General features: G+C 63.5%; 2 protein-coding genes across 5 annotated transcripts in view; both read right to left on the bottom strand.

Moving 5' to 3' along the window:
• Nucleotides 1-1,477: 1,477 nt before the first annotated feature.
• NAT8L (N-acetyltransferase 8 like) lies at nucleotides 1,478-10,271 on the bottom strand. The gene is made up of 3 exons (XM_070372890.1): nucleotides 8,985-10,271; nucleotides 7,547-7,711; nucleotides 1,478-5,727 (listed from the first exon to the last, which is right to left on the bottom strand). Exons 1-3 carry the CDS (start codon nucleotides 9,358-9,360, stop codon nucleotides 5,360-5,362), a joined length of 909 nt encoding a protein of 302 aa, XP_070228991.1. The 5' UTR covers nucleotides 9,361-10,271; the 3' UTR covers nucleotides 1,478-5,359.
• Nucleotides 10,272-14,676: 4,405 nt separating this feature from the next.
• Nucleotides 14,677-26,868, bottom strand: part of NICOL1 (NELL2 interacting cell ontogeny regulator 1) — a 21,656-nt gene continuing 9,464 nt past the window's right edge. For 2 of the 4 annotated variants that reach the window (XM_070372888.1, XM_070372889.1), the window contains exons 2-4: nucleotides 15,898-16,062; nucleotides 15,598-15,686; nucleotides 14,677-14,788 (exon numbers count right to left, since the gene is read on the bottom strand). In XM_070372888.1, the coding sequence (XP_070228989.1) occupies nucleotides 14,723-14,788; nucleotides 15,598-15,686; nucleotides 15,898-16,036 (294 nt within the window). In that variant the 5' untranslated portion in view covers nucleotides 16,037-16,062 and the 3' untranslated portion in view covers nucleotides 14,677-14,722. Of the gene's footprint in view, nucleotides 14,789-15,597; nucleotides 15,687-15,897; nucleotides 16,063-16,339; nucleotides 16,424-17,687; nucleotides 18,354-26,868 lie in introns of those variants that run through there. The other 2 variants (XM_070372887.1, XM_070372886.1) reach the window with 2 other exon arrangements.

Genomic DNA, 26,868 nt, shown 5'->3' with positions numbered 1-26,868 from the left:
GGCCGCCTGCAGTAAACGCCTCTGGAGGAGCTGTCCTGACCTGTCTTTGTGAATCCTTCGTGGGGGTGGGAAACCGGGCCCGCAGCCCTTGGCCCCTCAGTCAGGACGAGCACTGGGGCAAGTCTGGGTCCCCCCGCCAGGCAGCTGCTCAGCACCTCACAGGAGCCGGGAGCAGCCAGCAGCCTGGCTCCCAGCGCCCCTGAGCGGGCCCGCGGGTGGCGGTGCGCTGAGTGGAGAGCACCTCCCGACCACCCTCCTGAGAGCTCGACCACCCTCCTGAGGGCCGGAGGGGCCTGTGCCCAGGTGCTTGCCAGCTGCTTCTCACAGGCACCCCGGGGCCAAGGGAGGGTCTGGCCTGAGCACCCCAGAGCCTCTCTGTGGCCTGAGACACAGACGCCCCACCTTGGATGACAGGGACACTGCGGCCAGAGAGGTCGCCTTGCTGGACGGGCCCCAGCAGGCCTGCCCCACCCTGGCTCAGCCCAGGGCCCCCCCATCCTGTGCAGCCTCACCCCTGCATCCTGGTCTGGGTCCCGGCTCCGAGAGCCCCCACCAAGGGGGGCACGGTGCTCACCTGGCAGGGCCAAGGGGAGCCCCTCCAGGAGGGGAGCAGGCCCGCTGCCCCAGCCTGGACCCTGGCCTTACAGCAACTTGAGCCTGCAGGACACGGCCTCACTCTTCCAGATGACGGGGCCGTCACCGCTCACCGTGCCCAGGCCCGTTCTAATCAAGGCTTCAAATCGTCGCTGGTCCCCCGGGGCATGCAGGGCCTGATGGCCGCGCCTGACCCTCTTGGGGGGCGCAGGGCCCCCCCACGCCACTGTGTCCAGCGTGTGTCGACGTCTGAGCGACAGCCCATCTTCATGCCGTCACCGCAGAGGCAGAGACCACTGCCTCCTCTTGGGGAGGACCTCGCGCAGACCAGTGACCGTCCCGGGAGTGCCGTCCCAGGGCCAGGCCAGGCCGCTGTGGGTGTGGGCAGCCCTGTGGGGCAGGTGGGACCCAGTCAGACTCAGAGAAGGGGGCGCACTGGACGCCCCAAGGGCGGAGGGGGTGCGCCCCCACCCGGAAGGTGGCCCCGGCAGGAAGGGCCCGCCGTGGGGGCCGTCACACTGGTGGGCTTCAGCAGCCCCGGGGCATGCTGGGCGCCTCCCCCCGGGGTCTCAGTGTCCCCGTCCCTGGCTGACACCCCAACCCCCACCACAGCCCCTCCTTACAGGACCTGGGGTCCCACCCAGCCCCACCCCTCACCCCATCCCGTGAGCCCACGGCTCCAAGGAGCGTCAGACAGGCAGGCAGACGGCAAGCTGGCAGGGCAGCCAGGTCGGGGCCACAGACACAGGAGCGGGGGCCTCCCCTGCCCATGGGTTGCCCCACCACTGACCCCCGCCCCAGGGTCGGGGGGAAGCCCAGCACCTCAGGGAGGAGCCCTTCCGGGCCCAGGGTTACACAGAGGACGCGGCAAGAAAGCATGGAGCATGGTTCCATCAGCTCGGGTTTTATTGAAAAACAGCAGCATCAGGGGCCGGGCAAGTGCAGGGCTGTGGCTGCGGCCCCTCCCGCGGCTCACAGGGACCCCCCGCCCGGCAGCCTGCGCCCCCGGAACTCGGTGCCCCCTGGGGCCCTCCCGAACGCCACACTGACAGCGGACTCAGCAAGCGACAGCAGCCCGCCTGGGCCTCGTCCCCAGATCTGACCTCCACCAGCCTGCAGAGTGTCCCCGAGCGTCCCTGCCCTGGCCACCCTCCCCACAGTGCCAGCGCCCTGGGCAAAAGCTCACCCCGGGCACCCCCGCTGTATGCGGGCCTGTGCAGCAGCCTCAGCCTGGGAGGAAGGAGGGCTGGGACCCAGGCTGGCTGGGCCGGAAGAGAGCAGACGAGGCCTCGGGGCCAGCCCGCCCCGGCCAAGCACCCCTGGCCCCCCAGAGCCCTCAGACACCAGGCTCTCCCCCTGCACACGTGCACACACACAGAGGCACACGTGTGTGCACCTACCCACAGGCACACACGCACACGCAGGCACACCCCTTCTCTGAAGTGGCTGATTATTGCTGTTAAAACACCGCATCCCACGCCAGCAGGCAGCGGGCCTCACGCCGCCGCCAGAGCCTGTCGTCCGCACCCCGAGCAAATACAGCCCAGGGTCTGCCCGTGCTCGGCCCAGAACTCAACTCCAAAAAGGCCCCAGGGCCCCAGCTCAGGTTCAGGGGCTGGAATGACGCACAGCAGTGGCTCCGGACAGACGCGAAAGCAGAGGCGACACGGCACGCGCCAGGGAGGCCCAGGGCCGCCGTCCAGCAGCCCCGACGCCGACAGCCCCCAACTGCACCCACACTTCCAGCACGCCCCGGACGTCAGAACCAGGCCCGGGGGCCCAGAGAACCTCCAAGCCCTTGCTAGACACGGGAAGGAGCCCCCACCCCAGGGACCGTCTCTGAGAAAGGACCCCCAGAGCAGGATGGGGGCCCCGGGACCACGCGGCCTCCCCGTCCAAGCCCCTCATCCGTCCGCCCCCAACCCCGCCCTGGGCCAGCAGGGGGAGGCCAGCCTGACACAGACGGAGGGACCCGGGGGGCACCACCACGGCCCTGCGTGGGCCAGACCACCCGGCTGGCCCGACACACGCCCCCACCCGCCCTGGCCGCCCACCCTCGGGACCAGCTGCCTGAAGAGCCTTTACCCGGGCAAGGCCTGCCAGCCACGGGCCAGGACGCTGGGCCGTACAGCAGTGCTGGAGCCTCAGCCGCTCCAGGTCCCGGGACCCGGATGGGCCCATCGGGCCAGCGCTTCAGGTCCGTCTAACAAAGACGTGCTCAGGCTCCACCTCCCGCTTCTGCTGCCTGGAAGCCGGACCCCTGAGCACGGTGCCAGGCCCAGGGCTGGCCTTCCAGCCCAGGGAGGCCCGGGAGCCGGCAGGGCCAGGAGGGGCCCAGGACTGCCCAACACAGAGAAGCTGCCCAGACACACCCCCAGGCAGGAGCGCGGGGGGGACGCTTCACAGAGGTAGAAGTGACATCAGGATTTCTACAAAGGTATAAAACTCACAGCGTAGTGCATGTTTGTGGAGCAGGTAGCTCCCAGGCTGGGGGGAAGCTGGGAGACCTGCCCCCAGGAGCCCAGGCCACACGCTGGCCAGGCAGGGGTCTCAACCCGGGCTCAGCACACACCCAGCCTGGGGCACACAGGCACCTCTGCCCACCTCAGGGCCGGGCGGCGGCTGGACAAGAGCATTGCGGACACGTGGCCACCCTGCCACACCCCTCCTGGTGTCCATCCTGGCAGCAACAAAGGGCACGAGGGGATGATGAGGGCCCAGCCTGTGCCCAGCACCCCCTGGCCCATCTGCAGGGGTGGGGCAGGGGCCACGCAGCAGGAACAGACATCAGGGGACAGGAGGGGCCACACCCCTGCCAGGAGGACCCCCTTCAGGCGCTCCAGTCCACACCAACAGATGCCGAGGGCCCTCTGCCCCCGCACCCCCGCCGGGGACGGGCCCCACAGGCACAGGGCCGGAGGAAGCCGCAGCATCCCAGAGCCACCACCAGACAAGAACACAACCCGCCAGGCCCCAGGCTGGCCGCAGCCCCGCCGCACCCCTCGCCACCTAAGGCCACCCCGAACCGACACCAAACAGAAAGAGGAAAAAGGCACAGCTTTGTTTTCCATTTTGCTAAAACACTTTACGTCTGTCTGTATTATCCAGATTAACAAAATCTGAGAGCTGCAAGAAAATAGGGGGCCGATTTCTGTACAGTCTACAAAACTCCCACCCCCGACGGGGGCCGGGCGCCACCAGGGAGAATGTACAGGGCAGCGCGGGGTCTGTACAATGTTCCGCAGGTTATCTCAGCTGCTCAGTACCCAGGGCCCCTCGGGTGGCCAGGCGTGGCCAACTCAAAGCGCCTCTGACGACGCGCCCTCCAGGGCCCTGCACGTGGCGCCCAGGTCCAGTGGCCCACGCGGCCTGCCACGCCCCCCGCAAAGCGAGGGGCCTCTGCGGGCCTCTATGCCCCTCCAGCCACCACCTTCCTCCCCGACTCTGGCCCACCCACTCCCAAAAGCCCCTGCCTGTGACCTGGGGCAGCGAGTGGGCACTTGGAAGGCGCCCCGCTCCTACATTGGACGCTGCTGACAAGCTTCTCCTGCCTGCACCCGCCCAGGAGTGCCCTCCGGGCAGAAACGACGTTCAGTCAGGGTGTCCCTCCAGACTCCAAACCAACCCTCCATCCCCCGGCACCCACCCCTACCAAACTGGGCCGGAAGTAGTGCAGATTCTAGACCACACAGGTGTGTGTGTGTGTGCGTGTGTAGGTATCAACTACCGTTTTGTCCCAAGAGTTAAAGTCATGCAGAGTGCTATTCTGTCTAAATAACTTATTAAAAAATAGGTCGGCTTCAGGCTGGGAGAAGCTACGGGCTTGGTGGTGCGGGCGTCAGCCTGGGTTGGTCAAGATTCACAGGACAGAGCCCGGCCGCTGTGGGGCAGAAAGTTCCCAGGGAGGTCCGGGAGCAGCCACCACGCCCGATCAAGCTGGCCCTGGGGGAGCGGGGGCCCCCACGGCCGCCTCCACCTTGCCCTCCTGGAGGGCCCTGACCGCGGCTGGACCACACGTCGCTATGGGAACCACACCTGGATGACGACGCCAATCAGCAAAGTCCGGGCGGAGGAGGGGCAGGTACGGAAAGGAAAGAGGGGGTGATCAACGTCGAAGCAGAGCTGGACTAGGGGAAGCGAGGGGCGAGGTGGACAGCAGGGCTCCAGAGAGCGGGGCACGGGCCGGGGCGCTCACCAGTCTAGGTCCAGTCTGGGCAGGGCGGGGGCAGGGGGCTGCGGGCATGCGGCATGCTGCAGCCAGGCCACATCCTCGGCATGCACGGAGCAAAGCGGCCGTGGGCAGCCCGGGCCCGGGGCGCAGCAGGCCACGCCCACTGGGGGCGGACGGCCGAGCCCCGCCCCACTGCCGGCCCGGGGTCTGCTGGGCGCCGGGGGCCTCACCCCAGAGGCTCTGTGCTTGGTGGGCAAGGCGGGGCCCCTGGCCACCTCGGGGCTAAGCGGGATGGGGCTGCTCCGGCCGGGGCCAGCAGCTGCGTGGGCTCGCGGCGGCCCACGCTGTCACTCTTCAGGGCGTGGCCCGACCCAGGGCGGGCAGGGGGCGTGGCTGGAGGGACCACCCACCTTCCCGCGCGTCACCGATGCACACCGGCCCGGCATCCCCCAGGAACCGGCCAAGGAACCGTGTGGTGTCGAAAAGGGAGGAGCCCAACACACACACCAAGGTGAGCGTCTGAAAGCGGCCCGGGCGGCGGGCGGGGCGGGCACAGGCGGGCGGGTGGGCGGGGTGGAGGGCGGACGGCGGCGGTCACTCCTCACGCAGCTGCAGGCGGTAGCGGTGGTAGCGGACCTGGAAGAAGAGGCGCTCGGCCAGCGAGAGGGTCATGCCGGGCATCACGTGGCGGTCGCTTGAGCCCATGTGTCTGAAGCCCAGCGACTCGTAGAGCTTGTGGGCGGCCGCCTTGACGGCCGTGGTGCCCAGCACCACCGCGGAGTAGTCGTGCGCCAGGGCGAACTCCAGCACCTTGCGGCCGAGAGCCTTGGCGATGCCCCTGCCGCGGAAGCGCGAGTCCACGGACATGCGCAGCAGCTCCACCGTGTTGTCCGCCGCGTGCGCCCGCGCCGCCACGATGCCCACCACGTTGCCGTCCAGCACGGCCACCCAGAAGCAGGAGCCTGCGGGGAACAGGGAGGAGGTCAGGGCCACGGGCACCACCGCCTGCCGGCCAGCCCGCAGGGCCCCTCTGGGCCGAGCACCGGGCCCCACCTGCCTGCCGCCCGCAGCAGCCCTGGAGCCACCCTGCCCCTGGGCCCGAGGCTGTGCAGCGAGCCCTGTGGTCAGGCCAGCCACGCCCCCCCCAGGCCCAGACCCAGACCCATCGCAGCCCGGTGCAGGGCAGGAGGGGGCATGGGGAGACCTCTGGGGAACCGAGAGGCGCAGGAGGGTCAGAGGGACAAAGCCTGGAGGGGAGAGCTGTCTCCTCCGGTGACCCGAGGCCCAGGGGCTCCAGGAGGCTAGACCAGCATGGTGCCCATCCAGGGAGCCTGGCCTGTGCCCACCCTGCCCACAGCCACACCAGCCCCCACTGCCACATTCTCCCCATGGGAGGCCTAACCTCCCCCTAAAGCACCTTCATGTGACCCCACCAGGAAGACACTCATCTCCTGTCCGCTGGGTCCCCCCTGCCTGCTTCCCCAGCATGCCCCACCCCCCTGCCACGCCGGCCTGTCACCTCTGTGGAGGTATCCTCACCGCCGAACCCCAAGACTGAGCCCGGGCACCCAGCCAGAGCTCAGGCATGACCACCCCCCACCCACTGACCTGCCCACTGGCCAGGGGGCGGGCTCTCCCCACCCACCCAGACCGGGTCAGAGGTCAGCACAGGCTCAGTTTCCCCAGAGCAGAGGCAGCCCCCACAAGCCCCAGTGCAGCCCGTCAGCCGCCGCTCAGCCTCCCCGCCCCCGTGGGGTCTTCCTGCAGACCCCCTAGCTGTCTCAGCCCATCTGATCTCACATCCAGGGGGACTGCGCCCCAGAGACGGGGGGCCATTCCAGGCTTTGGTGCAAGGCAGACCTGGGCTGAAGCTCCAGGACGCTGATAAGATGCTTTGTTTGGGCTTGGAAGAGGGTCACGCAGAACCGAGGGTGCCCAAGGCCTGCCAGGTGGCTTCAGGGCTGAGAAGGACCAGCCGCCATGGCCCGGAGCTGGTCACGCCGGACAGCTCAGCCCTGCCCCGGGAGCCTTGCTTCCCCTGCCCAGCTGCCCTTCCTTGCCGCCCGCCAGGGTCCTACTAGACCCTCACCAGCCATTCAGGCCCCTCTCCACACAGACCTTCCTGCACCTGGGGTACCCTCACATCCCAACTCTGGGCACACAGAAAAGCCTGCCCCTGCCCCCAGGCCAGCCTGAAGCATAAACTCCCTAGAGGAGATGGCTCCAGAGCAGGTGCCAGCCCCTCCATCTACAGAAAACCAGGGCCGGGGCGAGACCCTGGGATTAATAAGTGGCCCAGGGACCAGAAGTGGAAGCCGTGACATGAGACCCCCGTTCTCCTAGGGTTCTCGTCCCCCCACCGTGGGGTCCCCTGTCCTGCCACTCAGGGCCCCAGCATTCCAGGCCAGCCCAGGACCCACGAGACGCACCGAATGGGCCCCTGGGGGGGTGAGACGGGCACCAGGCAACGGGCAGCAGCAGCCCGAGCAGCAGGGCGGGTCAGCGTGGCCCAGGGCCAGCTTGGGCCAGCAGCGCCAGGCCCTCAGAGGACACAGGACGGAAGCCGGGGACGCTCTGGGAGGAGGACCCAGTCCTGCCAGCCCGGCCCTGCCAGCCTGCGGCACCCCACCCCTCGGCCAGCGCCCTCCTTCCTAGGAGGCTCAGTTCACGCTGCGCCCGGCCCAGGCCTTCCGGTGCCCACCCGAGGCTGCTGGGGCAGGGGCGGCTCTGCGGGGAGGAAGGGCTGGGGGGCGGGGGCAGGGGCGGGGCCCGGAGCCTCACCGGGGGGCTTCATGTAGTACTGCTCGATGTCGGCCATGTCCGTGTGCAGCGCGCAGTCCAGGTAGGCGAGGACCACCTTCCGGCTGTAGTAGTAGCGCAGGGCCAGCAGCCCTGCGGGCACCAGGCAGGTCAGCAGCAGCGAGCGCGTCAGGGCGAAGCAGAGCGCTGCGGGGAGAGGGCGCGCTGAGTGCCCTCTGGGGCGGGGCCTGCGGGCCACCCGAGTCCCGCACCGCACTGGCCCCTGGTCGATAACCACCGGGGCCATGGGCAGAGAAGACCCCAAGCGCACAGCCCGGCCCGTTTTCTCTGGAAGAGCAAAGACCATCGCAGCTGCCGCCCCCACTTGGCCCTGTTGGCAAACTTCTCATCCATGAGGACGCGATGCTGTCACCCCTGACATCAGGACTTCCAAGCGTCCTGAGCACAGCAGCGGCCCCTGGCAGACTGCCCTCAACCACTGGCAGGCACAGATCAGGGCATGACTACGGAGGCGGGGAGCCCTGCCCATCACCCCAGACCCTTAGCTGGGTCCATATCCTGGCCTACATGAGGCTGGGGGGAGTCAAAGAGCCGGCAGGCCAGGCACCGTCCCTCTCTTGGGAACTTGGGGGGCCCCACCCCAGCCAAGAACCCTCAGGGCCGGCCTCTGGGCGTCGTGAGGGCAGGGGCCAGGGAGGAAGGCCGAACCGGGCCTCCAGCGCTCGGAGGCAGACGTGCCTGCAGTGAAAGGCCTCTGCTGCGTGACCTTGGGAAGTCCCACCCGCCCAGCCTCAAGCTCCACATCTACGAAATGGGGAGAATCGCCCTCCCGCTGCAAGGCCTCAAGGGGCCAAGGCTCAAAGGCCCCCATGGGGGCGCCCGCTTCAGGCCCACCGCCTCTCGCCCCGCTTCCTCGGCGCGCTCCCTCCGCCCGGCACCCCGGGGAGCTGGCTGCCTGCCCCTCATAAATTAGCACTTGGAGCCGGCGAGGCAACCTCCCCCGCCGGGTGGATTATATATAGTTACACGCGCCGGGCGCGGGGCCTCGGCGGCGGGCGCTACCTGCTGCTCCCCCGCCCCCACCCGGGATGACCGGGGAGGGGACGCGGGTGGAGACCCCAGTCCTCCCCGCCCGCAGCCCCTGCACCCGGCCCACACCGGTTCCCACGCCCCCGCCCAGCGTGCCTTGGCCCGGAGCCCGGACCGGCCCCAGCGCCGGGGGCCACCTCGCCCCGGGGCCGCCGCAGAACGTGCGCGTCCAAGGGGAAGGCAGCGGTCCGCCTCCTTCCCGGGCAGAGGCCCGGGGCCGAGGTTGGGGGGGACGGGGGGGCGGGGGACAAGAGGGCCGGAGAGAGCCCCGTGCGGGTCCCCAGAGGGCCGGGCGGGCGCAGACTGCGGCAGGCCGGGGTGCACCCCGCGGCCCCGACCCCGCCGCCCCGCCGGGTCCCCGCGCACTGACCGGCCAGCAGGGCGTAGAGCAGCTGCGCGCGCGGGTGCTGCCGCAGGCCGCGGAAGGCCGTGTTGGGGATGCGCTCCATGATGCCGTCGTAGAAGATGCGGCGCGCCGCCTCCTGCTCCGCCGCGCGGAACTCGCGGATGTACACGCCGCGCCCCTCGGGCGGCTCCGCGCCCCCGGCGCCGCCGAGAGCCTGGGGGCCCGGCGCGGGCGGGGGAGCGGCGGGGGCGGCGGCCGGCCCGGGGGCAGCGGGCAGCGGGGGCCACATGGCGCCGGCGGCGGCGAGCAGCGCGTCCTTCTGGGCCCCCGGCAGCGCCTCATGGTCCTCGGCGGCCACGATCTTCGTCTCGCAGACCATGTCGGGAGGCCCACAATGCATGCACCCGGCCGGGCGGCGCAGCGCAGGGACGCGGGCCGGGCGGCGGGCCCAGGGCAAGGGCGCGGCGCCCTCGGACCCGCGGCGGCGGCGGCGGCGGCAGCGGCGGCGGCTCAGGAGCGCGGGGCGGAGGCGGCGGGCGGCCGGGGCGCGCGCAGGGAGCTGCGCCGCATTTTGGAGAAGTATTTATAATGCAGCGGCGCCGGTGCAGTCGCGGCGCCCGGGGTCCCGCAGGGTCCTAGCGTCCACTGCATTGGCTGCCGAGGGTCACCATGTGATCTCGAGGGTGGGAGCAGACGCCGCCCCCGCGCCCGCCCGATGGCACACTCGGGCGCTGCACCGCGGCCGGCCGGGGGCGGCGCGGGCGTCCCCGGGGCGCGACGGAGCGGTCGAGTCCCCGCGAAGCCGGCAGGGGACGAGCGAGCGTGAGGCCGGGGGTCGCGGCCGGGGTCCCGGCCCGGAACGGGCGCTCCGTGGGACTCCCGGCCGGGCGCCTCCCGCCAGGGCCCTGCGCCCCCGCGCGCGCCGCCGGTGAGCGCTCGGACCTGGGGCCGCGCCACCGGACCCCGCACCGCCTCGTCCTCCTGCTCCTTCTCCTCGGCCACCGGGCGCTGTCACGGAAGCGTCTGTCTCCGTCTCCCGCCCCTTTGTCTGAACGCGGCGGTTGACCGAGATCCTGGGGAGGGGGCGCCCCGGCTTGCCCCGCCCGGCGCCCCCTGGGAACCTGCGCCCGGGGCCGCACGGGCTGGCGGCGCGGGGACGCGATCAGAGCGGGGTCCGATGCCTACGCCGCCCGCAGCCTAGCGGGTCCCCGCGCTCGGATGCCGGATCCCCAGCGCCGGCGCGGGGGCGCGGGGCCCGCAGGACCCCTCCCGGCTCGGCCCCCGCCCTCCGCGGCCCGCGCATGCGCCCCGCGATCTCGGTGCAGGTGCAGGGAGGGCGCTCGGGGCGCGCGCCCCGGGCCCCCGCGAGCCCCTCGCGCCGACGCCGCGGGCAGGAGGCGAGGGGGGCAAGTGGAAGGGGAAGGGCGGGAGTCCCAGGCCCGCCCCCAGAGCCTGACGAGCCCAGCCCCCCGGCATCCCCGCACCCCCTTCCCCGCGTCGCCCCAGTTCCCCACAAGTGACCCCGCGGGCCGGCCTGGAGCGGAGCTCACACCCGCGAGAGTGGAGAGCAAGCCTCGGGCTCCAGGCCTGAGGACCCTCGGGCCGCTGGGGCCCAGTGAGGCGGCGGCGGTCACCCAGAGGCCAGGAAAGGGACCGCCCCTCGCGGGGTCGCCCTGAGGGACCCAGGGGGCGTGAGAAAAGGGAGGACCCGGGGCCCAAAGCGCTGGGTCGTAGCTGGAGGGGCAGCAGAGCTGGGGCGTCACGCACTCGCTGTGTTTCGTGTGTCAGGATTTGCCCGGGGTCCGCCTGTGACTTTCCAGGAGAGCCGGGTGGGATCACTGACAATGTCAGGGGCCCTCATCCGGCCGTTCAGAGAGCCCTCCACACGCCGCCCGGGGCTGCCCCGCGCCGCCCGCCGGGCTCTCAGGCATCCTGAGGATGGCCGGCTCCACGGCAGGAGGAAGGTCGCAGCCAGAGGACAGCGTGCAAGGAGTCCAGGAAGGAAGAGGGGCGGGCGTGGGAGCGCCGGGGCAGCGTCCTGACACCCGCCCCTAGATCCGGGTCTGCAGGGGTCCCTACAGGCCCGTGGCCTCTGCTGGCCGTTGTCAGTCGCTCAGTCATGTCCCACCCTTGTAGCCCCCCAGGCTCCTCTGTCCATGAGATTGTCCAGGCAAGAATACTGTAGTGTTCACCATGCCCTTCTCCAGGAGATCTTCCTGACCCAGGGATGGAACCCGGGTCTCCTGCACTGCAGGTGGATTCTTTACTGTCTGAGCCACCAGGGAAAGCCCAAGAATACTGGAGTGTCTGCCATGCTCTTCTCCAGGCGATCGTCCCGACCCAGGGATGGAACCCGGGTCTCCTGCACTGCAGGCGGATTCTTTACCAACTGAGCTGCCAGGTCTCTCCCGGTTCCATAACCAGCCCTGCCCCTCCAGGCCCAGAGAAGGAGGAGGGCCTGGGCCCCCACTCAGCCTGACCTTGTAGGGCGCCCTCCTGCCTTAGTGGGTTGAGCTCACCCTCCAGCCTACACAAGGCTGGGAAAGGCCACGGCGCCTTGAGGCAGTGGTCCAGCCCCTGGCTGGGAAGGGAGAGCGCCTGGACGAGGTGGGGAGGGACAAGGCTGGCCCCCAAGGAGGCCTGCCCGGGTTCTCAACTTCAAGGGGCTGCGAGTTGGGGAGAAGGAAGAGGGGAGAGGTGCGGGCAGCTGGGCAGTCCCAGGCCCTGCCGCCCAGCCTCAGTCCGGGGCCCAGGGAGGGGAGTCCCCTCACGCAGCTGGACTGGGGGCAGGGTCCTGGGTGCTGTCCGGAGCCTGGGGCGGGCGGAGTCCAGCAGTCTTGCCAGCACCTCCAGGGTCACTCACCCAGGTCCACCCCACAAATTCCCGCCCCTACCTCTTGACTTTGACTGACCCAACTACCCTGGCCTGACACCTACCAGAGCCCCACGGGTCCCCAACGGGGATAGTGGGGGTCCTCTGAGCACAGCGAGACCCCCGCCCAGACCCCAGAATGGGGAGGAGGAGGGCCCAGCACCGGACTGTTCGTTGAGTGGGAGAACCCCCACCCTGGGGGAAGGGGACCCGGAGCAGAGAGGGTCTCCGGGATCCTAGGGAGAGGCGGACCCGGGAGGGCTGCGGAGGTGGCGAGGGTGCTGGCGAAGTGGGCCGGAGGGCCAGGAGCCTGGGAGGCGAAGACACCAGGAGCAGACTTGGGGCCGGCGGCCAGGGCCCAGCCCGAGGGGCTCTTCCCAGAGAACGTGAAGGGAGGAAGCAAGAGAAACCAGCCGCCCAGCTGGAGGCCTGGGTCCCCTGCTTAGAACCTGCCAGGCAGCTCGCTGGGCCCTGGGCTCTGAGAGCTCCTGAGGGCAGGGAGGGCGCGACGCTCCTGACCCGCCTGCTGTACCCAGGCTGCCTGCTCCTAACCGGGAGTCTGTGACGCAGCACCCGGCCTTCCCGCCGAAGCTCTGCTCTCCTGATGCTTTACAGCCTGGGGGCTGGGGGCTGGGTGCAGGAGCCTCCAGTCACAGAGGCAGCGCTCCAGCTGGACTTCGGGACCAAGGAGAATAAGCTGGGACGAGGGCTGAAGAGCGAGGTGGGAGGTGGAGGCCGCGTGGGAACTCCGTGGAGAGGGACAGCACGTGCGAAGGCCCGGGGGTGGCGGGGACCACGAGGCCAATGTGCTCGCAGAAATTTTCACACGGCTGATTTACCACACGGTTGTCTAGGAAGCTACTTGCAGGCAGGCCACCGCGAGATGTGTGGAATCTAAGAAGCAGTGCCTCCGAACGAGAAGTATGAAGGTGGGCAGTGGGAACGCCCAGCTCGTTGGGAGCCAGAGGGCACAGGCCGGGGGAACACGCTGGGAAGGACCAGACTGCTGGAGGATGGACGGACGTGACGAAGGCAGACGAGTGGGAATGATCGAGTGAACAGTCTGCAGGGGCAGCAAGCGCTGCCCCAGAGGCGACGCCGTCCCAGCTCACGTGGCCCCAACATGGCCACGAAGACGCTCTTGGTCCAGTCAGCAGAAAGCGGCGGTACTGCTCAGGACAGAGCCAGGATGTCCTTGGCCTTGCCTGCACACAAGGCTAAACCCTTCCCGGGGCCCCAGCGGCTTCTCCAGCACCACCCCCGAGCGGGCCTTCCCCACCTCAACAGACTCTGCTCCCACCAAGGTTGCCGTGGCCAGAGCTGCCCACCCCAGGGGGCCCACCTGGGGCCTTGCTCGGCCTCCAGGGCCTGCGACAGGCTGGCTTCTGCCCAAAGCCCCCCGCCGGGGGCTCTGCTCTCTCCCTGCCCTGTGAATGCCCCCTCCTCGGGGGCATCACCTCCCCGCGCCCACCCCCAAGCCCCAGGGGCCTTCTCTCCACAGCGCCTTCCCAGGTTTGTCTGCCCCACGGCCTCCTGGGCCTCTCTGCTCACCCTTGTCCCCCAGCCCTGGCCCCTCACTCCCGACAACGCCGACTCTGTCCCCAACCCGAGTCGATCCTCGGCCAGCAGCCAGGAAGGTCCAGCTCAGACTTCAGCCTGCCCACCTGCCTGGCCTTCGTGCCGCCCGCCGCCCTCTGCGGGCAGACGGCTCTGCCGCCGCCTAGCCCACCTGCCTGGCCTTCGTGCCGCCCGCCGCCCTCTGCGGGCAGACGGCTCTGCCGCCGCCTAGCCCTTCTGCCTGCGGCCCCTGCCGCCCTGTCTCTTCCTCCCAAAGGGCACCCCCTGCAGAGGTTTTCCATGAGGACCCCTCCTTTCTGTTCACAGGGGCCCCAGTTGGAGCCAGGCTTTGGGGCTGCCCGGCCCAGTTAAACTTCGATTTTAGATAAACCGGTGATTTTCAGGTTAAATGTGTCCCGAGTACTTCCTGGGACACGCTACACTAAGAAGTGCCTGCCTGCTCCCCCCAAAAAGGGCTCAGCGATCCTCGTGTTTGAGAATCTGGGCTCCTTGGCAGCCAGCAATGGCCATATGACAGAGGCCAACCCGTGGGATGTGGCCACTCTCTGGCAGTGCCCTGATGGAGGTGCCTGTTTCTGCCACCCTCTGCTCCTTTGGGGGCCCCAGGACAGGTGGCCCCGGTCCCTGCCCCCCACGCCCAGGCCCAAAGGCCACTGAGGCTGCCTGCGGCTCCAGCTGTCCCTCCCCCAGGCCTCGCTCTGGCCTGACTGAAATCAGCCCATGGGCATCCTCACCCTCAGACATCAAGCTCAGCCCCCCTTGAAGCCAAGGTAAGACTCTGGTTTGTTCCCTGTGGTTCTGACACCTGGAGCAGCACCCACAGGCTGGGCGGGTCCAGCAGAAGGGAAGAGGACGGGAGGGAAGTCACGGTCAAGGGTTGGGAAGCCACTGGGGTAAGGAAGGGCCTGGACAAAGCATCTGAACAGCTGTGTGCACCCAGACGCCAAGGATAGGACAGGCTGGGCCATGGACTGGGGTCGCCCTCCCAGACAGGGGACCAGGAGTGTCCAGCTCAGGCCACCTGGGATAGCAGCGCCAAGCACAGAGATGGCCATGGCCAAGTGCACCCTCCACGCTAAAAAGGAGGTGCAGACAGGGAACAGGGGAGGACCCTGGAAGGCGGTGGCCACCGTGCCCACGGGTGCACACCCCTAGCCTGGTGCCAGGGTGGGAGAGCTGCCCGGCGGGGAAACCCAGGCCCAGGCAGGGACTCCGGGGGACAACGGTGGGCCCTGGTGGCCAGAGCAGGGAAACAGGACACCAGCGTGGGGACCAGGCTTTTATTGGTGAGGGCACGTGCTCGTGTGGGTCCTTAGTGCCCAGCCGGCCAGCAGGCACACAGGGCCCGGCGCTCGGCCTGCAGCAGGAGGCTCTCCGTCTGCAAAGCAATGAGGGGTGTGAGAGCTCCATCAGGCGGCACCCAGAGACTCGATCCCGGGGGCCGCCCAGCTCCCAGCTTCCCCCCAAGACCTGCCAGCTCCCAGGACTCCTGATGCCTGAACCCAACTGTGTCCGGACAACCCCCAGCCCCAGCCCCGCAGACTGACTGCAGGGGACCCTCAGCTGCTCCCCAGACCTCCCCGCACTCTCCCTGCCTCTGCTGCTCCTGCCCTGGGCACAGCCTCCCTGAGCCCCACACCTAGACAACTCTTCTGGCTTCTCTTTCAGGGGCCCCTCTGTCCTGACAGGTCCTCCAGCCCCCCAGGGTGGGCTGGCCGCGGGGGCGTCTGATGGCTCCAGACACATCCCCAGGGGGCACTCCAGGTCTGGGGGAGCCCTTGGGAACTGGGAGAATAGGGAGCAGGGCAGGGTGTCCCATTCTTCCTACTTCTCCCCTTCCCAGAAATACACCTTTCTGTTACAAACTTCCTTAGCTGGGGCCCAGCGACGGTGGAGGGGAGGGGCACTGTTCATTCCAGACTTGGGGGGTGACTCCGGGCACCCGGGCCTGCACCCAACCCTGCAGAGGAGGCCGGGGGCGGGGGCCCCCAGACAGCTGGGCCCAAGCTGGCCTTCCAGCCCACTCGGGCGGTCTCCTGTCTCACCCTCTCTGCCCACTGGGAAAGGCTGGCTTGGGACAGGCTGTCCTTTCCGGTGACCTCGGGAAAGGAGCCAGGGAGGCCACCGGGAGGAGCGGAAAGGGGCGATTCCACCCTCCACTCTCCCTGCACCCCTCGGGAGGCTCACCCGAGCGTCCAGGCTGTAGGCCGTCTTGCGCAGGTCCTGCAGGGCGCGCTGCATGAACTCGAAAGCGTGGCAGTCCACGCACGGGCGGCCTGTGCGGGGATCGGGGTGGGGGGACCCGGGTCAGGGCGCGCTCGCAGCGGGGTCCCCCCAACCCCGGGCAGCGGCCTCCGCGTACCCCCCGCCTCCCGCCCGCGGGGGCGCCCGGACCACCGGGGAACAAAGGCGAGCCACGCCCCTCCCGCGCGCCCGAGTGGGGTCAGGGCCCCCGGGGACCCCTCCGCGTGCGCGCGCGGCACCTACTCTGAGCGGGGACGGCGCTCCCGGCGGCGGGCTCGGCGCGGGCCTGGGCGCCCAGCAGCGTGGCGCTCAGTAGCAGCAGCAGCAGCAGCAGCCGCGGCGGCGGCGACCTCGGGGGTCCGCACGGCGGCAGAGGGGCCATGGCCGAGCGGAGGGAGCCCGGGCGCCCTGCAGGAGCCGACAGTCAGCGGCGTCAGCCCCTTGGGCAGGCGGACCCCGACCCCGAGCTCGGTTTCGCGCGACCCACCCGCCCCGAACCCCCCGAACCCGTGAGCCCACCTCCAGGGCCCCGCCCCCTGGGACGAGCGAACCCCCCCCAACCCCGCCCCCTGGGTCTGGAGGCTCCCCACGTCCCCGAGCCCCCACTCCCGCCACGCCCCCCGGGCTCTGCGACCCCTTCCCTCTCCCGCGTTCTCCGTCCAGTGAGCCCCCGTCCCGCCCTTACCGCGGTTGGGGGACCCCGCGACAGCGGCGCGGCGACTCGAGAAAGACGCGCTGCGTCCGGAGCGCACCGCGCATGCGCCCCGACCCCGCCCCAGCACCCCCCCCCCGCCCCGCATCCAACGTCGTCGTCATGGAAACCCCGGGACCGCGCGGACCGCTCGCTTAAAGGGACCGAGGTGATGGCTCCGGACTGGGTACGCGCAGTCCCGGTCGGGATCCGCACCCAGGCGCCGTCAGCCCTACCCTACAGGCGTGGGCTCCTGAGGGCTGCTTGGAGGAGGCGGCACCTGGACAGCAGCTCCAGAGCCACCGCCGGCGGCCCGAGGACCCGGGTGTCCCTGGACCGATACCGAGGTAGAGGGCTCGGTGCCCGCCCGGGGCTGGGGGACAGCGAAATGCAAACGCGCGGCCTCTGCGCCCAGTGAGCCAGTGGGTCCAGTCAGGGCGGGTTGCTCCGGGGAGCTCGGCTTCGGGAGCGACCCAGGCCCGGGGGGCCGTCCGGTCTCCGCCCCTCGCCCCGGCTCAGCCTCGTGCCCGACCTTCAGGCCAGAGGCACAGGTAAGAAACCATCGGGCTGCCCGGTCGCCTCCAGCGCTCCGTGTCCGGACACACTCCACGGCGGCTGCGTGACCTGGGACGGGTCGCGTGACCTCTCTGCGCCCTTTGCTCCCGAGAGATCACACAAGGTCGTGGGTAAAGAGCCGAGAGTGGCCCCCGCGGGCGCCCCGAGGCGCGCGGGAACCACCGGTCCTTCTGAGAAGGGTGCTGCCTACTTGGCGTCCACCGGATCTTTACGAGGCGCAGCCCCGATGCGGAGGAGGCGACCTCCGGGCCGTGCGCCCTGGAGCCGCCAGCGGCCCGCGCGGCGCGGGGCAGCGCTGGGCCCCCTTGGTGGGGGCAGCGCCGGGCTGGACGGCCTCCACCCCACCCCCCGGGCCTTGGGTCGGGTGGCGGCCGGGCACGGGATGGGACGTTTGCGGCCCCGACCGGACGCGGGCGCGCTGGCCTAGGGGCGGGGCAGGGCTCCCGGTAGCCACACTCGGCTCCGGGGAGGGCTGGGCTGGGCAGGGGGCGTCCGGAAACTCCGACGGGCCGCCTTCCCGGACGCGCGCGTTTCCGCGCCCTTCGTCCAGAGCCCCGCGGCGCGGTCCAGCCTCACCGTCCCTGCCCCGCTCGCTCTCGGGCCTCGTCTGCGTCCTCCCTGCGACCGAGTGGGTACCGAGAGGACCGCGCCACCGGCCCGCGGGGGCGGCACCGCAGGGCTGCCCGGGTCCTGAGTCCCTGCCCCACCCCCGCCCGCGCCGGGGTCCCTGCGCCCCGCCGGCCCCCGCCCCTCCCCAGGTACGGACCTTCCGTCTCCACTGGGTCTTCCGCAAGCCGGCTGTGAATTCTTGCATATCCCAGGGGGCCAAACTTCCTGAGCCCCTCGACTCCCCATCACTTCTCCCTGTCCAGTTTCTCCCCCTTCCTCTTTTAAAATGCCTTTATTTTTGGCTGTTGTGGGTCTGCGGGCGGGCTTTGTCTAGTTGCCTGGCGGGCGCTTCTCACTGCAGTGTTTCTCCTGCTGCTGAGCTCGGGCTCAGTGGTCCCACAGCGGGCGCAGTCTGCCCAGACCGGGGGCTGACCCTGTGTCCCCTGCGTAGGCAAGCGGATTGTTAACCACTAGACCACCAGGCAAGTCCTTTCTCGAGCCCACACCTGTTGCCTGGGTTGCCAGCAGCTGTCCGGCTGGAGATGGACGCGGAGAGGTGTGGTCCATGCGAGCGTGGCCGGTGCGTGAGTCCAGGAAGCCCTGGGAGCGACTGGCTTTGATGGCCCAGAGCCCCCAACGCCTCGGCGCCCTCCACTGTGGGGCCGCGGCCAGGGGCATCTGATCAGGGCCCGGGAGGAGGCTGCCTCCTGCTCCTCGTGCGCGCCGCCCCGGGCATCGTCTGGGGACCCTGGCCCCGGTCCGGAGGAGATCCGCCCCCAGACTCACCGCGCCCACTCTGGGCTGTCACCGACCCCCTGCACTTACACCACCACCACCCTGCCCCCGCCAGGGGAAGCCCAGTGGGGAGGTGGAGCCCAGGGGGGTTGCCAGTGAGCAAGCGGGCACAGAAACGGAGGAGGGGAAGGCGTATGTGCTTGGAGGTAGGGGGAGGGCAGGCTGGCTTCCAGCGGCAGAGGCTCTGCCAGCAAACAGCGGGCGGAGAGGAGTGAGAGCCCGGCTTCGGGCACCCCGGGTGAGCGGCTCGGGCGCAGCGTGCGTCCCCCGCAGGCCTCTCTGCTCGCCTGCAAGCCTGGGGCTGGACTGTCTTGACACTGTAGGGGCAAGAGTGGCTGTAGCACAGGCGCCACAAACAAAACCCACACCGCTGGAAGCACCAAGAATGTGTCGGCGGGGAAGTTACTTTAAAATAGCTCTGGACTAGGGACGCTCCCGCAAGTGGCGGAAGAAGATTCACATGCTACCTGGAAGAGAGCATCTTCACCTTGGGCCTTGGAAAACCGGAGCCAAAGGGTAAAAACACACAATCCAGCTCCATGCTGTCTGCAAGAGGCTCGCTCTATTTTTTTATTTGCGTCTTTTTAAAAAGCGTGTTTATTTATTAGGCTGTGTCAGCTCTGAGCTGTGTCCTCGTTTGTTGCAGGGCTGAGACTCTTATCTGTGGCTCTCTAGTCACAGAGGGCAGGCTTACTGCTCCCCAGCTTGTGGGATCTTCGTTCCCCACCAGGGACCGAGCCCCCATCCCCTGCCTTGCAAGGCAAATTCTTAACCACTGGACACCAGCAAAGTCCATCCCTGAAAGAAGCTCAGTTTAAATCCAAAGACACAAATAGATCAAAGGCGAAAGGATGAGAAAAGGTATTCCCTGCAAATAATAATTAGAAGAGAGCCAGGGTGGCTAAACCATGGCCAGACAAAAAGGAGTTTACATCAGAAAAGGTTACAGTAGACAAAGAAGAACATTATCACATGTTAATAAAAGGTTTGATAGGGCAGGAAGATATGGAAAATATACATGTTAACACACCTAATGACAGACTGTGAAAATACACGAAGCAAAAACTAAGAATGTAAGAGACAGTTCTCCAGTAACAATAGACTTGAACACCCCACTCATAGCATGGGACAGAACAACCAGAGGACAAGTCAGGAAACAGGACTTGCCGACCAGGTCTAACGGACGCGTCCAGGACACCCACCTGATGACACCCAACCTTCTCAGGCACACGTGGGATGCTTTCCAGGAGAAACATTGTCACTAATTAAGTCTTCATAGATTTGGGGGCAGGGAGGCACTGCACAGCTTGTGAGATTTTAATTCTCAACCAGAGATTGAACCCAGGCCCTTAGCAGCAAGAGCATAGAATCCCAGCTGCTGAATCACCAGGGAATTCCCATCAATAGACTTTAAAAGCTGCTGCTGCTACTGCTGCTAAGTCGCTTCAGTCGTGTCCAACTCTATGCGACCCCATAGATGGCAGCCCACCAGGCTCCCCCGTCCCTGGGATTCTCCAGGCAAGAACACTGGAGTGGGTTGCCATTTCCTTCTCCAATCTCTAAAAGCTAGATGCCATAAAAAGTGTATTCTCCAACCACAGCAGGATGATGCTGGAACTCAATAACAGAAGGAAAAGCGGAACTTTGAAGAATCAGAGGATCAAAGGAGAAATCACAAGGGAACTTAGAAATGACTTGGAGAGGAATGAAAAGAAAACAAAACGCACCAACATGTACGGGACGCTGCGAGAGCAGTGATGAGAGGGAAATTATCGCTATAAACACTTACGTTTAAAGAAAAAGATCAAACCAACTGCCTAATTTTACAACTTAAGGAACTAGAAAAAGAGGAACAAGTAACCTAACACGAAGGAGGGCATCCCATGGTGGTCCCGGACTCTACTCTTGCTACTGAGGACGTGGGCTCAATCCCTGGTCGGGGAACTAAGGTCCCACAAACTGGGTGCTGTGGCCAAAAAGAAAAAAAAGAAAAAGCCTAGCAGAAGGAAAGAAAGATTAGGATGCAGATACAATGAAAGAGCTAGAGACTAGAAAAACCATAGAGAGAGATCAATGGGGCAAAAAGTTGGTGCTTTGAAAAGAGCAACATACTTGAGAAACCATTAACCAAATGGACTAAGAAAAAAGGAGAGAAGACACAAATTACTAAACTCAGACACGAAGTGTGGAGGCATTCCTACCGATTCAGCAGAAATGAAAAGGATTAAAAGAGAATATCGTGAGCAGCTGTGCGCCAGCAGGTTGGGTTGGCTGGATGAAATACACAGATTTCTAGAACAATGGGGAAGTGAGGAGATTGCGTCAGCGATCAACAGTCTCCCAACAAAAAAAGCCCTGGGTCTGATGGCTTCACTGGCGAATTCTAGCAACATTTAAAGAAGCATTAACACCAAGCCTTCTCAAACTTTTCCCCAAAATTGAAGAGTATAAAATAGTTCCTAACTCTTTCCATGAAGCCAACCTACCAAGGCCAGAGAGACCCTCCAAGAAAACCACAGACCAACGGTTCTTATGAACATTGAGGCGAAACTCCTCAACAGAATCCAAGCATCCTGGACTCAGGAGCACAGTAGAAGGCCCGCGCTGGGAGCCGGCGCAGCAGGGATCCCGGGGCGGGGGCGGGTCTCCGTTCCGGATTCCGGTGTCAGAGACAGTGTGTTTACTCTGTGCAAGTTCAGCCGTGTGTTTACGCTGGGTGCACGTTCCTGTACGTATTTACTAAGAAAAGTTACGTATAGTTCTAAACAAAGAATGACACAAAATAGACACGCATTCAGAGACAGAACGTCCTTAGGAAGGAAATTCTGAAGGATGTAGTTCAGGCTAAGATAAGAGATCCGAAATGGAAGATCTGGAACTAAGCGGGGGGCACAGTGAGAGGAGAACCTGGGAGTGAGTATAAAGAGGCTGTGATTCGGCTAAACAACAGTAGGAAACAGAATTAAAATACCGGGCAACAAGAAGGGGTAAATGAGGTTAAAGTGCTCTGGATAAAATACCCTTTCAAGGATCTGTATTTCTGGTAGGACAGTGAAAGCATCATTAAATATATTTTGTCACTTTTTTTTTACGTTCATTCAGGTGTGGTTGACTTGTAATACACAATTTGATCGATTTTGATATACTTACAGGTGGGAAAATTAATAAAGGGAAACCTCACTAAAATGGAGTCGGGAGGCCAGAAGGGGGCGCTCTCTGCAGTACCACTCAAAATCAGTCACCGGAAGAATTCATCACAGGTCCCCCCAGGAAAACTGGGTTTCCCTGGTGGCTCTGCTGGTAAAGAATCCGCCTGCAATGTGGGAGACCTGGGTTGGGAAGACCCGCTGGAGAAGGGATAGGCTACCCATTCCAGTATTCTTGGTGGCTCAGCTGGTAAAGAATCTGTCTACAATGCAGGGGATTCCTGGGTCGGGAAGATCCCCTGGACAAGGGAAGGGCTGCCCACTCCAGCATTCTTGGCCTTCCCTGGTGGCTCAGATGGTAAAGAAAGCACCTGCAATGCGGGAGACCTGGGTTGATCCCTGGTCGGGAAGACCCCTGGAGAAGGGAAGGCTCCCCGCTCCGGTATCCTGGCCTTTGCAGTGCCTGTTTGTCCCAAACCGCAATTCTCTGCTATTCTCCGTTCTACACAGCCCACGGGGGCGCAGACGACTGAGCGACTTTCACTTTCAATTTCACAGGGAAACATGTGCCTGGCATCTCCTACAAGCAGTCACCACCCCAGCAACTCAGACAGAAACCACCCCCACTCTGAACTCTCACTTTTCTCCAGTGGACTTTGGTTCAGAACAACCCCTCCCAACATCCACTTTTTTCTCTAGAAAATGACGTGCCTCTCCTTTGTTAGACCCGCCTCTGGCCTTTGTATTGCATCTTTGTCCCACACTGCAATTCTCTGCTATTCTCCAGCAAACTCATTTTTGCTGCTAAGATAACTTTTATTTTTACGGCCAGCATGCACCTGCGGGGCCTTCACCTCCTGAAGGTGGGAGCACCCCACCCCACCCCCGCCCGAACACCCTCAGCCTCTTGTCGGTCGCCACCTCCTCTCACGGGCTTCTCCCCCAGAACAACCACTCTGCTTTCAGTTGCTAGTTTGCATTTTTTACAACTTTATGTAAGTGGAATCATGCCATATATTCCACTTTTTGTCTGTTTTATTTTTTGGCGACATCATGCAGCATGCGGCATCTTAGTTCCCCCACCAGGGATCACGCCTGCACCGCCTGTGCCCCCTGTGCCCCCTGCACCCCCTGTGCCCCCTGTGGCCCTGTGCCCTGTGCCCCCTGCACTCCTGAGCATAGTCTTAACCACTGACCGCCAGGGAGGTCCCTTTGTCTGACTTCTTTAAATTAGTAAAATTACTTTGAGATTTGTCTATGTTGTTGGGCTCATCAATAACGCATTCTTTTAAGAATAAAAATAAGAGAAAAGAAAAAAAATTTTTTAAATAGTGCATTCTTTTTATTGGTGAGCAGTGTTCCATTGTTTGGAAAAACCACAATTTGTGCATTTGTTTGATGATAGACATTTGGGTAATTTCCGGCATTTGGCCATTACAAGTAAAGCTGCTCTGAGTATTCACGTACAATTCTTTATACCGACATGTGCTTTCATCTGGGGTTTTTAATATCACTACTTAATACCTTTACATCTTTCTCCTAGCTTTCCAGCTATTTCAGATAGTTGTATAACCTTTAATGCCCTTGTGTCTTACCTTCTCATCTGTCTTATTTCTGGTTCAGTTCCCAGTTGATTTTTTCTTCTTTATTATGAGTTGTATGTTCCTGCTCCTTTAATTTATGGTACTTTTGTTAGATGCCAGATATTGTACTGTTTATAATGTTGGGTCGCTGGGATTTGTTTCTTTTTAATGTTTTTGAGCTTTGTTCTGTAATGCACTTAAGTCACCTGGAAATAATCTGATCCTTTTGGGTCTTCCTTTTAAGTTTCACTAGATAGGCTTGGAACACTCCTTGTGTGTCTGTGTGTGTGTTAGTCACTCAGTTGTGTCTGACTCTGTGACTCCATGGACAGTAGCCTACCAAGCTCCTCTATCCATGGGATTCTCCCAGTAAGAGTACTGGAGTGGGTTGCCATTCCCTTCTCCAGGGCATATTCCTCATCCGGGGATTGAACCCAGGTCTCTTGCACTGCAGGCATGTTCTTTACCATCTCAGCCGCCAGGGAAGCTCAGAAAACTCCTTGGTCTGGGCCTGTCTGACCCTATTACTAAAGCAGTAGCTTTCTGAGCGCTCCGCTCAACGCCCCGTGGCCACTGGAAACACAGCCCCTTTCTGGCCCCGTGAGGGCTATTCGGGGTCGCGCCCGGCCTTGGGCGCTTGGTTCACATGCTGAGGGCCTGACGGGACATAGGGCAGAGCCTGAGAGCTGAGCCTCTTCTCTCTACAGCTCCACCCTGGAAGTTCCGGTCCCCGTGAGCCCCCAAGTTCAGAACTCTGTCTCCTCAAGTCAGTGTACACCAGCGGTCTTGGGGTTCCTCCTCCCTGTCCCACAGACGGAACGTTCCTCCAGGGGCAGGTCAGCCGACTGTGGACCGGTCTTGCTGCCCCCCTTCTCCACTGTTCTGCAGTGCTTATCTCCACCTGAAAAGCTTTGGTTTGTATATTGTCCAATAATTTTAGATGTTTAAAGTAGTCGTAGGCTGATGCGAAGAGCTGATAAATCAGAAAAGACCCTGATGCTGGGAAGGACTGAGGGCAGGAGGAGAAGGGGGCAACAGAGGATGAGATGGCTGGATGGCATCACCGACTCAATGGACATGAGTTGGAGTGAACTCCAGGAGATGGTGATGGACAGGGAGGCCTGGCGTGCTGCGGCTCATGGGGTCGCAAAGAGTCAGACACGACTGAGCGACTGGACAACAATAACTGATTTCTACAACAAAGTGGTAGGCCACATGAACACACATTGAAATCGGTATTGTTCATTTTAGATTGTAATAAGTGAAGCAGTGAATCACAATCACCCACTGCGATTGCTGGGGAAACTACTGAAAAAAAGGAGACGGTGAATAACTTCTAAACTAATGTGCGTGACAAAATGAGCGGTAAAGAGCCAATCCAAAAGAAGACAGAAAAGGAAAGAACCAATATGTCAGCGATTTTTATTCAACAACAATGGACAAAATGTTCCAGGTGGTGGACACAGACTGTCACTCTTAAAAAACGACAACGAAACCAACACAGCTACATGCTGTTTATATGGACACAACTGCACCCTAAGGAGACAGAAAGGGTGAGAGTAAAAGAGTGGACAGGACTTCCCTGGGGGTCCAGTGTCTGAGAATCTGCCCGCCAGCGCTGGGGACATGGGTTTGATCCCTGGCCCGGGAAGAGCCCACCTGCGGCAGGGTCCCCAAGCCCGTCACAACTACTGAGCCCATGCCCCCCAACAGGAGAAGCCACCCCAGTGAGAGACCCAGCATCGCCTCGGAGACCCAGCACAGCCGACAATAAATGAATTAACTAAATTTGTTTAAAAAAGAATGGATCAAAGCTATACCACGTAAATACTCATTAAAAAGCAAGGCTAGGATCACTATGTTACTGTCAGATAAAATGGATTTTAAGGCAAGCACAGAAAAGACACAGATGAATCCACTGTGATGGTCGGAGACTTCCACGCCCCGGTCAGCGAGGAGACCCTGCAGGCAGAGATCAGGAAGGCCGTGGGTGAACTCGGCGCCACCGTGAACCTCACATACCAGATACCTACAGACGGCACGCTCCAGAGCAAGACATGCTTTCTCCTGGACATCCCTGCCGCTCCAGGGGTTAAGAATCCGCCTGCCAGTGCAGGGACCACAGGTTCCGTCCCTGGTCCCACGTGCCGTGAAGCAGCCAGGCCTGGGCACGGCTGAGAGCCCATGCTCTGCAATGAGAGAGGCTGCCACCCTGAGGAGCCACGCACCGCAGCTCGAGAGGGGCCCCTGCTCCCACACACAGCTCGAGGGAGCCTGTGCAGCAATGGAGACCCAGCAGTCAGGAGTAAAGAAATGCATAAATAAAGACGCATTCTTCTCACCCTCACTGGGAACACTCGTCAGGACAGACAACACTCTGGGCCGAAACACACTCCCTGACAAACTCAGAATCGCAGAAATCACACAGTGTCTGCCCTGAGACCGCAGTGGAACTGAAGTGGAAACCAGAGGCAGGAAGATAACTGGAAAATCTCCCCAACACTTGGAGACTTTAGAACACACGCCTGGAAATTCCCAGGCAGTCCACTGGTTAGGACACTCCATGCTTTCCCCTCCAAGGCCTCAGATTCAATCCCCCGTCAGGAACTAAGATCCTACGAGCTGAACCAGAGCCACAACCACCCCCACCCCAAAAAAACCCCCCAAAACAACAGCCACAAGAAAACCCACACACTTCTAAAAAACACATGAATCGAAGAAGAACTCTCAAGAGAAATTAAAATAATTTGAACTAAATGACTAAATAAAAAGGAAACACAACTTATCAAAATGTGTGGGATTCAGCAAAAGCAGTGCCTTAGAGGGCAATTTATAGCGTTGCTCGCAAATATTAGAACAGAAGCGGCTCTGTGGGCAACCATCTAAGCTTCCACCTTCGGAAACAAGAAAACGAAGAGCGAGTTAAATCCAAAGTCAGCAGAAGAAAAGAATTTTAAAAGTGAGAGCGGAAATTAGTGAAATGGAAAAGAGTAGTGCGCTGAAACAAAACCCGTGTTTTGTGACAAAACGGAATCGTTTCCGTTTTCTCGTTGAAGTACAGCCGATGTACAAGGCTGTGTTCATTATTGGCTCACAGCAGACTGATTCCGTCATCCGCATGCAGGCGCTCTTTCACCCTTTCCCATTACGGCTTCTGTGCTGAGCAGTAAGGCCGTGTCGTCTGCTCGCTCCACTGACACATATAGAAACTTACACCTGCTAGCTGCGACTTCCCGTGCCCCGGTCCTTTCTCTGTGTCGTGATTCTGGACGAAACAAGAAATATTTGAACGTACCGTTTTTCTCTGCCCGTCTGGGCCCCCTCCCACCCCTCGAGTAAGGGCGGAGTGCCTGCCTTCACCAGACCCCAGGAGAGAACCTTTCTTCTCGCCCTAGTGAGCGGGGGCCGCAGCCCGCCCTCGCCGGGTGTGTGCAGGCCTGGACTGCACGGCCTGTGGCTGAGCCGTCTGACGTACAGCCTCTGTCTCAACAGCTCACATACCTCGCTCTGACCTCTGGCGGGCAGGCCCGAGAGCTGAAAGACTGTCTCCCGGGTTAGGCTCATCAGGTTGGTGCCAATAAAAATTTCCCTTTCTTAGATCAATTATTGATGAGTCTTCTGTCGATGCTAGCTTGGGGTATCAGAGACAACCCACCCTCCCCAGAGGACAGCTGGAGTTCACCCCTGTGAAATGGAATATTTCCGGCCACGTCAATGAACAAAGACGTCTCGGCCATCAGGGGTTTCGGCCCTCCAAACATGAATTTCTGAGTCCGGGAACAACAGAGCCTGCTATCAGCCAGTGAGCTGCCAC

Source organism: Bos mutus, chromosome 6 (assembly GCF_027580195.1).
Source record: "Bos mutus isolate GX-2022 chromosome 6, NWIPB_WYAK_1.1, whole genome shotgun sequence".
In the NCBI taxonomy this organism is placed as follows: domain Eukaryota; kingdom Metazoa; phylum Chordata; class Mammalia; order Artiodactyla; family Bovidae; genus Bos; species Bos mutus.
This window is presented reverse-complemented; position numbering and strand designations above follow the sequence as displayed.